The sequence below is a fragment of the Myotis yumanensis genome, unplaced genomic scaffold (assembly GCF_028538775.1).
Source record: "Myotis yumanensis isolate MYYU_CA2020_CCGP unplaced genomic scaffold, mMyoYum1.0.hap1 SCAF_15, whole genome shotgun sequence".
Lineage (NCBI taxonomy): Eukaryota > Metazoa > Chordata > Mammalia > Chiroptera > Vespertilionidae > Myotis > Myotis yumanensis.
Window position 1 is genome coordinate 42,451,824 of NW_027223766.1, and position 16,537 is coordinate 42,468,360.

General features: G+C 51.6%; 1 protein-coding gene across 3 annotated transcripts in view; it reads right to left on the reverse strand.

Annotated features, from left to right (window-relative positions):
- Nucleotides 1–16,537, reverse strand: part of VPS13B (vacuolar protein sorting 13 homolog B) — a 607,742-nt gene that overhangs the window by 7,088 nt on the left and 584,117 nt on the right. For all 3 annotated transcript variants that reach the window (XM_070391987.1, XM_070391986.1, XM_070391988.1), the window contains exons 57-61: nt 12,852–13,028; nt 10,312–10,482; nt 2,975–3,151; nt 796–898; nt 98–347 (exon numbers count right to left, since the gene is read on the reverse strand). In XM_070391987.1, coding sequence (XP_070248088.1) covers nt 98–347; nt 796–898; nt 2,975–3,151; nt 10,312–10,482; nt 12,852–13,028 — 878 coding nt within the window. The remainder of the gene's footprint in view (nt 1–97; nt 348–795; nt 899–2,974; nt 3,152–10,311; nt 10,483–12,851; nt 13,029–16,537) is intronic.

Consider the following 16,537-nt stretch of genomic DNA (forward strand, 5'->3'; position numbering starts at 1 on the left):
CTCCTGAACTCCAGCAGCCACTCCAGCAGTACTAGCGGTCAGCCCACATCTTGACTTCGCTGGTAGGTAGCCCTGGTCCCCGTTTTCTGGACTGTACCTCCACATCACAGGCCGCTCTTGGCTGCTTGAGCTGCAGGATGAGCAGGTTGTTTTGTGTGTTGTCCTGTGCACAGTCGATCTCCGTGACGGGGAAGGCCTGCTGCTGCGTGTCCTCGCTGACACTCACCACGAACAGCACTTCCGACGTCAGCAGCAGGCACCCTTCGTGCTCCTGGCCAGAGCCCCTCACCAGAACCACATCCAGGGCCATGTGGACTTCAGGTCTGCCCAGAGACTGAAGCATTTTCCTGTTCCAAAGGAGGAAACAGTCAATACCCATGCTCACTGTACCAGGGTTGGGACCAGATGCGACCTCCCCAAGGGTCTATTCATTTGATCTTGAAATAGAACTGTCACTTTAATTCTCAAAGTGATTCTGGTCAACAGAGCCCAGCTCCTTGTGGAGAGATTTCCCTGGGCTCTGATGAGTTCTTTCCCTTCCCATTAGAGATGCCATCCCTAATGACAAGGCTCGTTCCCTAGGAAACCTCAGGCCCTCTCCCAAGCCAGGGGCATCCTCCTGGGTGGGAGACCCAGATCTGGGTCAGCGGCCTCCCTCTGGCTCCAGGATGCCCTTGTGCTGCCTGAGATGCTGAAAACAACTGCTCCTGCGTGGCTCCCGTTAGCCTGAGATCGAGCCAGGCCCTGTGAACCCAGTGCACATGTGCAGTTGAGCGAGCATCTAGAGGATTTTACCAGACGTATTTGACGTGGCTGTTTGGAGCCTGGGCAGCATGTAGATCCCTTGGCTGGTAGCGCTGTTTGGGAAGCTGAGAAAGTCCAGCTCCGTGTAAAATGCCTGCGGTAAGAGAAGGAAGGAAGTTTTACTAGTTGTTTTCTGGAAAACAGTTCCATGCTACAGTGATGTCATCTGCTAAGAGCCATCATAAAATGCTGCAGATCCAACATGATGTCACATCTTTGGAAGCAAGTGAATAGATAATCATTAAACACTGCAATGCTCTTAACCCTGGTGATCTTACATTAGCTACAAACTGAAGTCTGAATGAGCTGCAGTCTAAGCATAGACTGCAATTAGAGGGAGCGTGATGCTCCTGGGAGTAATGGGTCCTGAGCAACGGCTCGCACATCATTTACAATTTATGTGATCAAGTCAAGATTGTTAGTTGACTTTGTTGCTTAATAATACAGCTGTATCTGTGCTGTGGCTGGTTAAATAGTAAAAAACAACGGAGATGCACACAAAGGCACATGGTTTATCTAGATAGTCCCTAAGTGACTTAATCCAGCTCTTAAGCATGAATCCACATACATTTATGAGGGCTCCGGTTTTTAATACGCTCCCCCTGGTGCCAGCACCCAACCAGGGCACCCAGCAGCAGCCATGTAGGCCTCCAGAGACTCCAGAGCCAACGATGGTACAGCCTGTGTACTCTCAGGGCTGGGAAATGTTTATAAGCGAGGCAGTCATTAGACTAAGAGTTAGTGGTTTGTAAAACCTTCAGTGCAGTAATAAAAGTTTTACAGGATGATGGAAACCAACGAGGCCATGTGAGGCTCTGCTCTGAGATGCTCTTACATAAGGGAGAGCCCTCAGCCCTGGGACACACGGTGAGGGCCAATGGCATTTTTAAACCAAAGGAACTTATGAAGTGTAAGTTGTCTTTTCCTCACGAGAAAAAGGGAGTATTTGACTTCATCCACTGAGGACTTGCAGCAGTTCTTCCTGTCAGTTTCCTTGTGAGTGAAAATGTCATTCACAGGAAGAGAATAGAGGGAGGAGGCAGGGGAGAAGGAAGAGGAGCACATGTTTGTGTCTGTGTGGTCTCTCAAAGGAGCCTCTCCCTTGGCTGCCCGAGTGTGGGCATTCGTCTGCTCTCTCCTCCTTTCAGACAGGGTTTTTATGCTCTGACCTGGCTGCCTCTTGTCAGATCAGATCTACTGAGTGCAGGATGTCTGCAGTGAAGTGTCTCCCCTGCCCCCCGCCAGACTATGGCCAGATGCAGAGCGCTCACCTGTCTGGCAAATGACAGAGCCCTCCTGTAGTTTGTGATACTAATGAGACAGCCCACTTCACCACCAAAATGATGACACTGATTTTTGGGTAAAAAGATGACAATTCTGGTCACTTCCATGTGCTCTGTCAAGAATGCAGAACATAAGCATGGGATGGCGTGCTTCCTTTCCCATACACGGTACTCCCATGTGCACCCGCATGCATGGGAGCCCTGTGCAAGCAGTGCCACGATCCCAAGGTCTCCAAGCTGTCTGCTTGGGGAAAGGGTTTTCATTGCAGCTCATACACCTTCGCTGCCATTGGCTAGGACACTCGGCCTGGCTGCAGTGCAGCATGGAGTCTGTGGGTGAGAAAGCCATGCCAAGTGCAAAGCTCTGTGGGCAAGTGTGCGCACACACATACATGCTCCTCTCTCATTCTCCAAATGCATGTACATTGTAATATAAAGATATCTTTCTGCCTCATAATCTATTTTTCCTTTCGAATTGCTCACCAGAAAAATAATAATTATAATCATATTGTCCTCAACCTCTAATTGGTTACTTTTCATTAAAGTCTACTTTATTAAATGGATTGTTAAAAGATTCTGTGCCATGCATATGGCACAGACTTTAATGAAAAGTAACCAATTAGAGGTCGAGGGTAATATGGTGAAGTACTGAAATTGCTAATTGATTTCTGGTTGTATAATTTTATTACAATTTATTTTTAGTCATACAGTTCTACTCTTCATGTAAACAAGCATAAGGAGGTGAGGAAGAGAACTATTTAACTGCTGATTTATCACTTCTCACTCCTCTGCCATGTGCGGGCGAGGGTATCTCAGGGACTCCTGGTAGAACAACACAGGTTAATTGGCCGTGTCTGAGCCGGCCCGCCAGGCTTCCCCTCACTCACCGTAGCCGGTCTGCGACACGAGCTCGGCAGCGCCTCCGATGGGTTTTGTGAACACCCCCATGATTCCTTTGCCCATGCCTGAGATCACGCCCTTGGCCTTGTGTCCTGCTGAAGCCTGAGCATCGGATGTTCTCTGGAAGTTCTGCATTGGCTGATCGACTATGCCAGCAATTGCACCTGAAACACAACAAACGCCCGGTAAGGCCTGAGGCTTAGCATCTTGAGAAAGGGAAAACCTTCCATCAGGAACACAGTCGAATTTTGGATTGACAATGAAAGCCCACCCTCGTTATAAAGTTCTTTACATTTATTTACCAACCACCTACATGCACTGAGGGCAGTTCAAGTTAGACATTTATTGTCTCAACAGAATACAATGTTCAGACTGGGTTTGGTCCATTATAGTCAGGATCTGTGAAGTTCAGTTCAGAATTTAGTGAACATGCCAGACTATTCCAAAGTGACCCCCCTTTTCCTCCCCTCATTGCCTTTCTCCAGAAAGCAGGCAACACAGTTTATGGAAGAGAAAGCCTGCTCAGCCTAATAAATTTTCAATGAACAGGAGGATGAAAAAACTGGAAGGCTCAGTTCCTCTCCATGTTGTCCCTTTTAATTAGAGCAATTATTAATAACTTAATGTGTTAATAATTAAAGAGTAGTTGTTGATACAATAATTTCCATTACACAGTTCTGCATAATGACATTTGGGTCAACGACAGAATGCATATGTAATGGTAGTCCCTTAAGATTATAATGGGCCCTGGCCGGTGTGCTCAGCTGGTTGAGTGTTGTCCCGTGCGCCAAAAGGTTGCCAATTCTATTCTTGGTCAGGGGCCTGCAGGAGGCAGCTGATCGATGATTCTCTCTTGTCACTGCTGTTTCTCTTCCCCTCTCCCTTCCTCTCTGAAATCAATAAAAATATACTAAAAAAAATAATAATAAAGTAAAAAGTAAGTGGCCAAACCTCAGTTGAAGTGAGAGAGAAGTTTTTTCCAAGACTAGCAAGGGAAGAGACTGTTTCATAAACAGGATCAGTGAACAGCTTGGTGGTTAAGGGGGAGGCAGTGACCCAAGACTCAAAATCCTGCCTCAAGCATGGGACAGCTATGTGACCTTGGGGAAAACTCCTTAACCTCTCAGTGGCCTGATCCAGGAAGTGAGGATAAGAACCATGCCTGAATCCTAGCACTATTTGGATGAATGATTTCATACAAGCAAAGCTCTTAGCACAGTCTCCCAGCACAGATTAAGCACTCAGGTTAGCTAAGTCATATGCAGCTTAACGATGGGGATATGTTCTGAGAACTGCATCACTGGGTGATCTTGTCATTGTTCAGATATCATGGAGTACACTGCTAAACCTGGATAGTGCTACACACCTGGGCTACATAGCGTAGCCTACAGCTCCTGGGCCACCAGTTACTGTATAAAACAACACGATGAAATCAAGCATAAGAGAAAGTGATGCAAAGAAGAGATGTGAACCTGAGCTGTATGAGGCTGCTGCTGTTGTAACACGGATGCTGTTTTCCAGCCAACTTTCTTTTATATAGTGTACACACTGAAATCACGAGAAGTATAATACAGCAGGTCCTCGAATAGTCATTTCTTTGTAATGCTGATGAGACGCCATAGAAGCGTCTCCTTTATGTCAAGCAGCCTATGGTAAAGTTTGCTAGCCACTGTGCCACACTGGCAGGCCTCTTCCCTTTAGAACAGCTACAAAACCTGCTCCCGCTCTGCTCTCCGCTCTGACGGCTTTCCCATGGGGTGGTTTGTTCCCCTGCTCTTACTTTGAGGGGCCAATGATGCGATCTAGCAAAGGCCTCACCAGTCCAGTTTTTTTCCGTAATGGAGTGGAGGGTTCCCTAACTCAGTAAGAGGTAAAAATTTCACTCCAATTCTTGACAGAATTCTGTTTTCAACTCAGACCTGCTAGGATTAATGAAAATGCACAGTCCCCCTGTAGAAACTTTAGTACATGTCAAATCCCATTATTCCAAATGCCATAATTCCAGGTCTCTTGGGAAACAGAGGTTTCCAGGTCTCAGTTAATGACCTGCTCATTTCAAGCAATATTCCATGGAACAAAACCCAGTAAAACCAAAGGCCAGTTCCTGCGGGTCAATTGTAAAGGGAATGTGCCTCAAGGATTCCATTCCTCTCAATTTGGACAGAGCCGTTTAAGTTTCTGTCCTGACAGATTAAGAATGACCTGAGGCGACAGGTCTGTTTCCAGCCTCGACCAATTCCGCTCAAACCGTCCACAGAAATGATGCCGGAAGCGGGGGAGCGGCTCGCAGCTGGCCCTCGGCTCTGGCGATGGAAGGTGGAAGGATCACTGTTTCAGTGACACCCAATCCTGGCACCGAGCCGGGAGCCCGCCTCACATTTCCAGTCGGAGGATCCGATGCTCTGCTCCCCACTATGAGGTCAGGAGTCAGAGCAGCTGGGAGTGTTAGTGGACCGGCCACAGTGGAGGTGACGGCTGCCTGCAGCGTGCGGGAGAGGCCTGGTCGTCAGCTCATTTCATAGCAGACAGTTCACAATGGTTAGCGCGAAGCCAGTGACCACGGCTCCTGTGAATTCATCATCTGATTCTGACAGGTCTCTGAGTGTGGTGATTGTGTGTCGGGGGGAGCAGGGGGAGGTGGAAGTGGGCATTGAGGGGATAAATGGTGATGGAAAAATAAAAGAGGAGGAAAACTGGGGTAAATAATTACAACCTCATCAATCAATTAAATTCTTGCCTGCATTTCTGGTAGAAATGTCTATTCTCAAGTGCAGAGTCCCATAAGCCTATTACAACCGAGTTGGAGGGCTGGCGGTTGTTTTGGTGAGCACCTCCCATTTCCCTTTAATGTGCAGGCCTAACCGGTAGTGGGCCTTGTGGGCGTGGCTGTCCACCACAGGGGCTCCAACTCCCACCTGCCTGAGTGCAAACAGGTATCACAGTGAAACTCCCCTTTGATCTTAGCTTCCTCCAGCCAGCGGCCAAAGTGAAGGCTCGTTACTATGGCTTTGACAGATAAGCTATTTGGGCCTCTGGAGAGAGTGGAAAGCCTGTAGCCCATGACAAGGTGTTAGGTTCTCAGAGGTAGAGGAGAGGCTGTCAGACCACATGCCATTGCCGCACCAGACCCTGCCGGGAGGAAGCTGCCCGTCACGCACGCACACCGACACCTCCCTGGTCTCCAGGTGCGAGCTGGGAACAGAGAGGCTGCGAGCGATGGGCAGTCACTCCTGTGTCCGCGGCCGGGCCTGGGAAGCAGCCTCCCGGAGGGCTTCAGAGGCTCTTACTAGCAGGATCCAGCTACCCCACCACTGCTGTTATTTACTGCCGTATGCTCACACTGCTCGGAGGTTTAAGTAGTGGAAACTGAGCCCCAAACTTGTCCTTGGCGCCAGGCCCGTGGGGTGGGCGGCCACCTGGAGACGGCTGTGAGGTGATGAAGTGAGGCCAGGAGGAAAAGCGCACCTTGGAGGCGTGTCCACGGACCCCCTGTGTGGCCACGGCAGAGACTGCGGAGGTGTCTCCTCTTCTAACCTTTTGCTGGGAGAGGCGGCTTTTTTGAAGCCAGGGAACTAGAAGGCCCTCCCGCACCTCTTCTGGGACTTGGCTCCTCGTCTCAGGCCAGAAACCCTGTCCCTGAGCTATGAAATTCCTGCCTGTCTGGTTATTTTGGTGCTGTCCTTACCACACATTGTAATTCTATTTGGGGCACTTTAAAAATAAATCGCAAAAGCAAAGGTACAGGCCGAACCTGGGACACCCCTCCACAGCTCACCATTCCAGAGACAAACAGTGCATCGGCTAGTCCAGCTTCAGGTCAGCAAATTGAGAAGGAAGCACCATCTTCCTGAACCCCTCCCACCTGCAAACCCATCTGCTGGCGCTGACGGTGTCAGAGATGACCCGGTGCCGTGTCCTGGGTGCACAGTTCTTGGCTCGCTCGCTGGAGGGAAGTGTCCTGCTCACCTGGCGGAGGCCTGTTTTGTTGGGATTCCACATGGCACCCAGGAGTGGTGGTGAAGAGAGGGTGTGGCTGCCGGGAGGTCAGTGATGCTTCATAAGTCAGGCAGCGGCCCAAGAAGCGTGGGTCAGAGCAAGTTCTGACGTCCTGCCAATGGTGCTCACGAGCGAGAAGCCACGTCTCGGGGGGAACGCAGAGTGTAAGGGTGACAAGGAGCCACGTCCTCTCAGCACAGACTCCAGGGAGGGTAGAAAGTGGAGCGTCTGGGGACTAGGTCTGGTACATGTGGGTGAGCCCGATGCCAATTCTGCAGGCTACACAGCCTGTTCCAAAGCCATTGTTTTTCCAAAACTGTGGTGGAGCTTGTCCAGGGCCTTGGCCACATCTCTCAGTGGCATCTCTGCTGGCTGACACTTCTTGTTGACCTCAGTGATGTGGCTGGGCACGGCGGCCAGAGACGCCCTTTGATTTTTCAAGTGCCTCATACACTGCACAGCATCTCCATGAGGGTGAAGCAGCGCCAGGAAGGCCCACCACCCCATACAGATTTGGGGGATGTGCTTTCCCTACCTGGAACTTCCGATGGTCCGGCCCCCCACATCCTGACTGTTCCCAGGCGTGGAGCCCTTGGGGGTGGGTGATTGTGGAGGGGCCGGGATCTTGTCCTGGCTGGAGGTTTGACCTGGGCAAGCTCTGAACCTCATTCAGGCCTGGGGTTTGATGATCAAAGACCACGCATGTGAAACCCTGAAGTGTTCTTTAAATACCTTTCTCCTCACTGGGTCATTAAAGAGAGAAACTGAGGAACTAGCGGTCTGATGTCACTGCTACATCACAACAGATCTAGCTTCAATTAGGTATGCAATCGAGTTTCTGGGGATGGATTAAATGGTGACAGTCCTATTCTTTCCAGAATCCTAGCCTCTCTGTCTTCCTCTGGGACCTGGTGTTTGGAGCTAACACTGAGGTTATGTGGGATACAGAGGTTCTTACGCTCGCAGAGGGAAGGGAGCCCGTGTGGGCCCACCTTGAGATGCCCACTGTGAACTAAATGTCTGAGGAGCACAGACAAGGACGTGGAGCCCAGGGTGCTGTGGGCATGGAGCTCCTGGGCCCCAGCCAGGCCAGCATCTGCAGGTGCACACGTGGGGCAGGGTCTATGTTACCCCCAGAATACCTAGGTTTTTGGAAATTACCACAAATGCAGAAAAACTCTGCGCCCACTGCAGGTCCCACAGACAAAAAGATTCCCTTGCATGGAGGAGAATGTACAGGACACAGAGACCGAGGAGGAGATCAAAGCTTTATGGCCAACCACGAGCCAAGCCCCAAGGGCGACATCCCCAAGGCAGGTCCACGGCTCCTCCCACAGCTGATGTCTACGCCAGGCACAGCGTCCTACAGTGGGGAGTGGTAGTGGCGCTGCTTCTTGGGGGGACGAGAGCCTTAGGACAGAGGCGGCCACAGGCCAGCCACGCAGGTCTCCTCTGGGAGCACCTGGAGCTCCTCCGTCTCAGACGGAGGGAAGGAAGCTCTCCTGCCAGAGCAGGGCCACAGAGCCCACAGGTCTCAGCGAAAAGAGGGCCCACAGACCCCAGACCATGACCTGAGCCCCCAAGGTTGTCATTTCCGGTGGTTTCAGCAACTGGAACCCACTGGACTAAAACTAAAGCAAGAAGGCTCCTGCCACTGCCCATCCGACACTCTGAAATTGAGCAACTCGTACAGTTCCTTTGCTGCCATGATTTCATGACAGGTTCTGATGACCAAACACAGGCCCTGGGCGGGCACACGCCTGACCCCCGTGACTTCTAATAATGGTGTTTCCAGCCCCGAATTACAGCAGAGAAACCCAGGCTCAGGGAAGATAAGCACATGTCTGAGGTACAAAAGAAGGAGTGTGGCCCACCCCACACCACTGCCCTTCCCCACAGCAGCCACCATGCCTCCAGGCTGCTCCTCTACCAGCAGTCCCATCCCAGCCTCCAGCTCCCCGCTCCCACGCATGATTCAATGACACTGCCGCGCACCACTGCACGTTCCGACGTGAACAATTTCTAGTAACCTAGCTGCTCCTGTAACACCTCCCCGCGCCCTCTCCGAGCCTCAGTGGCTGCACTGCGAGCTGGGGGTGATGTCTGCACCGGCAGACCGGGGAGAGGATGACCCTTCAGGCCCAGCTTTGCTGACCTTTGCTCTCTCTGCACTGGGCACTTTGATCTCAGGAGATGCACCTTCTTCAGATGCTGGGCAGGCATGCTGCCAAGCAACACAGTTTTAAATTCCTTTGCAAACAAACAGAAAATACCCTTGAAAATCCTACTCTGAAAAAGTTCAGCTCCGAAGCTTCCTTTTTATAGATTTTTCCAAAGCAACTTCTTTATCAAACATTTGTAAAATTTGGAAATTTCAAGAGCAATCTTCACCTCTCACTATACCATCTGGCTGCTCAACAACTGATAATCACCCCAGCCAGGCTGATCTGGCATTCTTAAAAACACAAAAGGAAAAAGTGGCTTCCTCCTGAGGTTCGCATGACAGTTAGTTGCAAGTTGCTCAAGTGCTTAAAAAACAAAAGCAGGCATCGACAGTGGTGCTGAGGGAGCAGGTGTCTGGGTGGTGAAGAAGCAGGTGTCTGGGTGGTGAGGGAGCAGGTGCCTGGATGCTGAGGGAGCAGGTGTCTGGGTGGTGGGGGAGCAGGTGTCTGGGTGATGGGGGAGCAGGTGTCTGGATGCTGGGGGAGCAGGTGTCTGGGTGGTGGGGGAGCAGGTATCTGGGTGGTGGGGGGAGCAGGTGTCTGGGTGGTGGGGGAGCAGGTATCTGGGTGGTGGGGGGAGCAGGTGTCTGGGTGGTGGGGGAGCAGGTGTCTGGGTGGTGGGGGAGCAGGTGTCTGGGTGGTGAGGGAGCAGGTGTCTGGGTGGTGGGGGAGCAGGTGTCTGGGTGGTGGGGGAGCAGGTGTCTGGGTGGTGGGGGAGCAGGTGTCTGGGTGGTGAGGGAGCAGGTGTCTGGGTGGTGGGGGAGCAGGTGTCTGGGTGGTGGGGGAGCAGGTGTCTGGGTGGTGGGGGAGCAGGTGTCTGGGTGGTGGGGGAGCAGGTGTCTGCAGTGCCTGGGGTGCTGAGGGAGCAGGTAGCCTCTGGTCAGACAGGACGGCCTGTCATAGCCTCACCCTGGTGCTGGAACGTGGGTCCTGTTTCACAGCCTCACTGACTCAGGGCAGGAACTGGGGTGAGTGCCATATCCTCTCCAAGCCTCCGATGGTCTACAGAAAGGATGTGAACTTCCCAACCACCCCCAGTCCTGGGAGTCCATGCCCCACGGCAGAGCCAGAGGGCAGACGGGCGCGCACATCCCTGCACCCCTTACCGAGCAGGCTGATGCCCAGCCGGGACAGGCCCAGCCGGAGCCCCTCGCCCAGGCTCTCCGGGAGCTGTCGCCGCCACTCCTCCTGCCGGTTGTAGTGCTCCTCATCGAGGGACAGCCGGTCCATGTTTCGGGCCAGGCTCGTGGCCAGGTTGGTGATGGAGGTGAGGGTACCTGAGGGCACAAGAGCACATGGGTTGGCTCCTGGTCACGTATGGAGGACATGGGAGAGTGGTGCCCAGAGGCCGCGGGACAGTAGAGAGGGCAGCGGAAGCCCCTCTGTGCCCTCTGGGTGAGTGATGGTGGCTTCACTTGCCTGTGCCGATGATGGCTCTCCTCAGAGGGGTAGGGTAAGAGTCTGTTACCAGAAAAGTGCCTAGAGTTTCACATGGAACTGGGCTCACTACTATCTGATTGTCAAGGCTTGGCTAAAACAGTTGGTTTTAGGAGGTCACAGTTCCATTCCTGGTCAGGGCACATGCCCGGGTTGCGGGCTCGATCCCCAGTGTGGTGTGTGCAGGAGACAAGCCCATGGATGCTGATGTTTCTCTCTCATCGATGTTTCTATTTCTCTCTCCCTCTTACTTCCTTTCTCAAAAAAATCAATAAAAACAGTAAAAAACAAACAGTTGGTTTTGAAGTCCTCACTGAGGCCCAGTTTTGAAGGTTAAAATCTGTCTACTCTGATTTTATTTTATTTTATTGTTAATCCACACCCGAAGACATTTTCCATTGACTATTTATTTATTGATTGATTGATTGCAGAGAGGAATGGGGGGGGGGGGAGGAGAGAAACATCAATGATGAGAGAGAATCATTGATCGGCTGCCTCCTGCACGCCCCCTACTTGCGATCGAGCCCACAAACCAGGTATGTGCCTTGACTGGGAATCAAACCGAGACTTCCTGGTTCATAGGTCAATGCTCAACCACTGAGCCATGCAAGCTGGGCTGGGCTCCATTAATTTTTTAGAGAGAGTGAAGGGAGAGGGAGAGAGAGAGAGAAACATTGATGTGAGACACATTGATTGGTTGCCTCCCACACAGAATTGAGCCTGCAACCAAGGTACCTGCTCTTGACCTGAATCAAACCCTCAACCCTTCAGTCTGAGGGCCGATGCTCTATCCACCGAGCCAAATCAGCTAGGGCTGCCTGCTCTGATTTTAAAGGTTGAGGTTAGTTGCTGAATTTTTGACGGACTGCAAAGAGATGTTTCCACTTTGGACTAAAAATTATTCCGTCCTTATTATTTGACATTTTTGAGGAAATGATTATTGTGCCGCAGAGAACATGTGCAGTTTTGATATTCAGGATGTTCACTGTGAAAAATGTGAGGACAACAAAGGAAGCGAATCACGTGAAGCCATGATCCTGTTTTTTTCCTAAGAAAGGCTATTTCAGCATCTTACTCAAAATATTCAGCATCCTTTCTAGCAAGTCTGCATCGATCCCCATGAGCAAAACTGAAAGACATCAATGGACACATTTCTGAAGCTAATGAATGAGCTCATCTGTTAGGATGTCAGGTTTTAAGAAGAGATGGGAAGTGTCATTCTTGCAGTTGCATCTTTACCAGTAATCTGAAAATAAAGAAGATACATGCGCACACACAGATCCCAATACACCGCACGGGTTTGCAAAGAGGAGAGAGCCAGTGTAAAAACATGCAGTGAGCCAGATGTTAAAATTACCGGTGGACTTCAATTTAGCAGGTGTTGGTTGTCTTATTTTAAAATACAAACAACAGAACCACAAAGATCTAAGTGTCACGGGTGAGAAGTCTACCAGTGACTCATCTGTGAGCGCTGGCAGCTCTGCTCCCAGGCCTCCTGGGTGACTGGGCGGGGGAGTGGCCCTGCCTTTGTCCATTACCCAGGTGCCGTGCTGTTGACAGTAAAAGGCCTCACTGGGGAGAAGCCCTTCGCCCCTCTTCCCTGCCTCCTGCTGAGAAGAATGGGGACTCACATGGTTCTTGTTAGCTCCCGAGTCCCTGCCAACCTGACCAAAATGTCGTCAAGCAAACGCGGAAACCAGGGAAACACGGCCCTTGTCCAGGGGGCAGGCAGCTGGGCTTCTGCGCCTGGCGGCCCGTGCAGCCACCAGATGGCACTGTGCGCGCGGTTTCACTCCCCATCGACTTCCCCGTCAAAATGTATCCATAGCCTCACAAAAGTTATGACAACTGTATCTACATTAAAAAAATGTGATGAGGCAACAGAGTGTAGGGTTTCTGATGTTTAGCAGAAGTCCGAGCACCTTTAACATTTCTGCATTTATCACATGGGAGAGCCGCTGAGCCAGTGCATGCTTCCCCAGTGAGCGGCTTCACACTGAGACTCACACACTGCACAGGCACACAGTGATCTGCTTAACACATCAGAGCTCATCTACGAGCTCTGTTACAGACCCAGCGTTTCACTGCAAGCCAACACGCCAAACAAAGCTAGAGGCAACACTGAAGCTTTAACACGTCCTTTAAAAAGAGAAAAATAAGTCAGGAAGGAATGAAATCAGGCATTATCACAAGGGACCGGAATAGCTACCTTTGGAAATGTGCTTCACAAAGGACGTGGTCCCACGGGAGACGCCGCTCACGAAGGCCCCGGGGCCGCGGGTCAGCCCCTCGTACGGGAGCCGGAAGAAGTCGGCGATGCCGTTGCCCACGCTCCGCACCAGGCTGGCCGGGCTGCCGAGGATTTCCAGGGATCCAACCACCCAGCCTGCGGGGACCAAAGGGAAGGGTTGCTGAGACCTTCAACACGGCACTTTCAACATTTGGGAAAAATAACACATTTTCCCTGCAATTCATTTTTCACACTAGAATTGAGAATGTAATAAGCTTTTTTGGAGCAAAATATGGGAAATAACTCATTCACTGTGAATTCAGATGTGGCAAACTTTCCTAGTTTATAAATCAAAGTGGTCCTTTGGCAGCCTCACAAACAGCTTTATGTGACCGCCCTGCCAAGCCTCCGCTGTTCCTGCTAAAAGGGACCGTGTGCTGGGACGCAGGCCCCAGGCACGGGATGGCGGCCCCTCAGGCTGCGGGTGTGCGCAGGGGCAGCGGGGGGGAGAGGGGGGCCCCTGGGATCAGAAGGTGCCTGGTCGGGAGGCCAGATGCTGAATGGGTGTTACAGGGGATGCAGAGTCCTGACCAAGATGGAGGAGTTATTTTTAATCTTTCCCACTCCGACCAAGCTGAGCGCTTCCTCCTAGCGCGGAGCTGGAGCCAGACACACGTCTCCCTTTCCAGCCCAGCTCCAGTTGTGTAAACCTCGGTGACAGGGACACACTGATTAGTTAGCGAGGGGAGCGTTCCCTGCCAAGGTCCCAGGGGGGAGCCTCGGGTCTGGTTTCCTGTGTGAGCCGGGCTTGCCAGCAGCGGCCTCACTGCTGTGCGCCCTGCCCCGTGGGAATGTGGCTGTGGCATGGACTCTGGCAGTGGCTTCCCTTCACCCCCCCCCCCCCCCCGCCCCGGGTGGGGGCTTTCTCTGGTAACTGACTCCCAGCCCAGGGCTGACAGCGCTAATGGGAGGCCAGCGGATGGAAGCCCTGGGAGCCGAGCCTGCCTCACCAACAGGTTCTTAGCGGACAGGCCTGCGACAGAGATCCCCAGTCAGGTCACCGACCCTGGAGGCTGGACAGTGCGGGTGCAAAGCCCTGCGGAGCCCTAGGGCACCTGGGCCCAGCTCTTGTAGAGGAGGACGTTCTTAAAATTGGAGCCCCTCTCTTCTCTGGACCACTAGGAAGACAACACCAGGGTTTATGTTATCACAGGGAATAACTTCCAGAAGATGATTGTAACTGGGAGGCCTATAGGGGCCAGGCATTGAACATTTTTAATTCTCACAGGCAACTGTGCAAGAGAAGTACTATCACCTCCTTTTATGTAAGTTCAGGTCAGCTAAAGGTTGAACCCCTGGGCTCAGAAACCGTCTGAGGCCCAGGGGACAGAGAAGGCTGTTAATTCCCTGCCTCCACTGTCTCCCAGGCAGGCAGGGAAAGGAGGAAAGAGATGAAGTCCACTGTTCACCATCTCCCCAGGGTTAGACATGTGGGCTGGGTTTCAGCCCAGGTTTACCTGATTCCACCTGCACCCTCTCCCCCCGAGCCCCCCACTCCCCGTCCCCCCCTGCGTGAGCCCAGGTGGTTCTAGAAACATTTTAATTCCCCTTCTCTCCAAAGACTCCACATAGAAGTAAAGGAGCTACTGCCAAGCAAAACCCCAGGGCAGGGGGTAGGGGTGGGCGGAAAGGACCCAGCCCCTTGCACACCCAGGGCGGCTCGGTCTCCTGGATCAGGACCACTGCCTGACGGAGGCCACGCGTGGCCCAGAGCTACTGCGCGTGCGTGTGAGCTGGGCAGAAAGGGCACAAAGCATCCCCGACTCTCCTTTAACGAGTTTCCTCCAAAAGCAAATGTAGCCTCAGCTTGCTTGTCCGGGAATTTTGTTGAAAAAGGTTGTCTGTCTGGTATCTAATCAAACTGAGACTTAGGGGTCGTGAGGGCGCCAGGAAAATATAAAGCCCACATTCTTTAAACAGGGTTAGTTACTCATTTCTAATTACTTTACTGTCTTTATGCAACCTGTTCACTTGTTCCTACAAGACTCGTCCTGGGGTTTGGTCACCTCCTTCCATCTTCCCATTTCCAACCTGCTCATCACTGCTTCTTCCAGATAATCTTTAGATTGTCGGTAGGTTTTTAGTGACAGACTTCCCAGCAGGCTCTAAAATCTGGCCCTCTGTATTAGAATTTCGTCTCAGCGTATAATGAGGTTGGGACACAGCTTAGAGGATTTTTAGGTGGATTACAAAAGATCCAAACAGAATGTTCTTGGGAAAGCTCGTTAAAAACATAAACAAAGCAGAGCGATCGCTTTTGGCGCTGGGGCTGCAGGGACGTGGCTCCCCGGTGCCACAGCCGCGTGTCTCTGCCAGATCCTGGCACAGACGGGTGCTCCCCACACTGCAGGCACGTGGTGCCCGGCCCGAGGCGTTGCCTCCCAGGCCTGGGTCAGCGCTCGGTAACCTACATGCCTGCTCCTCATGTTAAGAGCAAAAACTGCCCGAAAGGGTAAGTTTCTGGAATACCCGTCTATTAAATTTGAAATGTTAACAGCTTATTTCTAAATGGTTTCTTAGCAAGAGGGAATATTTCTTCATTGTTGTGCAAGCTATCAAAACAACAGCTCGGCAGGGCCCTCCCGGACCCTGTCATTTTCAGTTAAGGGTTGTGAGTAGCCCTCTCTACACTGTGCATTTCACGGTGGAGAAAACGCAATCTTACCAGGATGGCAACAACATGAGTCACTGCTGCTAAAATGATCATCTCTGATGGGAATGCATTCCAAGTACAAGGCTACAAAGGCTCTCTCTCTGCCATTTCAGAGAGTAAGACTTCCATGTTCCTTTATCAAACGGGGCCCACAAGACCCACTCTGGCTGGTGTTTGTTGCCTAAATTCAGGGGAACTTAAGGAGTGAGACTGTCAAAATGAAACGGCTTCCGAGTGCATTTAGGTCAGGAATGTGTGCTTTGACGCCGGTTACCATAGAGCAGCAAGAATTTTCAAAACACACAATAGCCGGCTATTTAGTCAGGGGCACGGACCTCCTTTCCCTTAGATTATCAAATAAAAAAATGACAGCAGCCAACACAATAGCCATCTGTTGTGAATGAATCAAAATTATATCTGTTTTTGTGTGTGTGTGAGATTGGCAAAAAATAGGATATATATATTTTGGTGTGCACAGAATTGGTTTATGTATGCCATGAGACAAAAAAAGGTTGGAAACTGCTGCCAGAGTATTCTGAAACAACCTGGTCCCCAGCACCCAACTCTCAGCACCGCCCTTCCCACAGAACGTTCTGTGCACATATTCGAACCAGCCCGGTGGGCTTTCCCAGCTCAGGTGTGTGGGAGGTTGAGGCACCGCGGGCCTTCTGTCATCTGTTCAGACGGACAAGGCCGCACCGGGCAGGTAGAGTCTCTCTATGCATCTTACGAGCAAATGAAGCCTCTGGATTTCTCTCCTACATCTCTTCATGAAAGACTGCAATGAAGACAGCTAACAGCCCAGCCGGTGTGGCTCAGCAGTTGAGCTTCGACCCAGGAACTAAGAGGTCAAGGGTTTGATTCCCAGTCAGGGCACATGCCCGGGTTGTGGGCCTGATCCCCAGCAGGGGGCATAGAAGGGGTAGCTGATCTATGATGTTTCTCACTCATG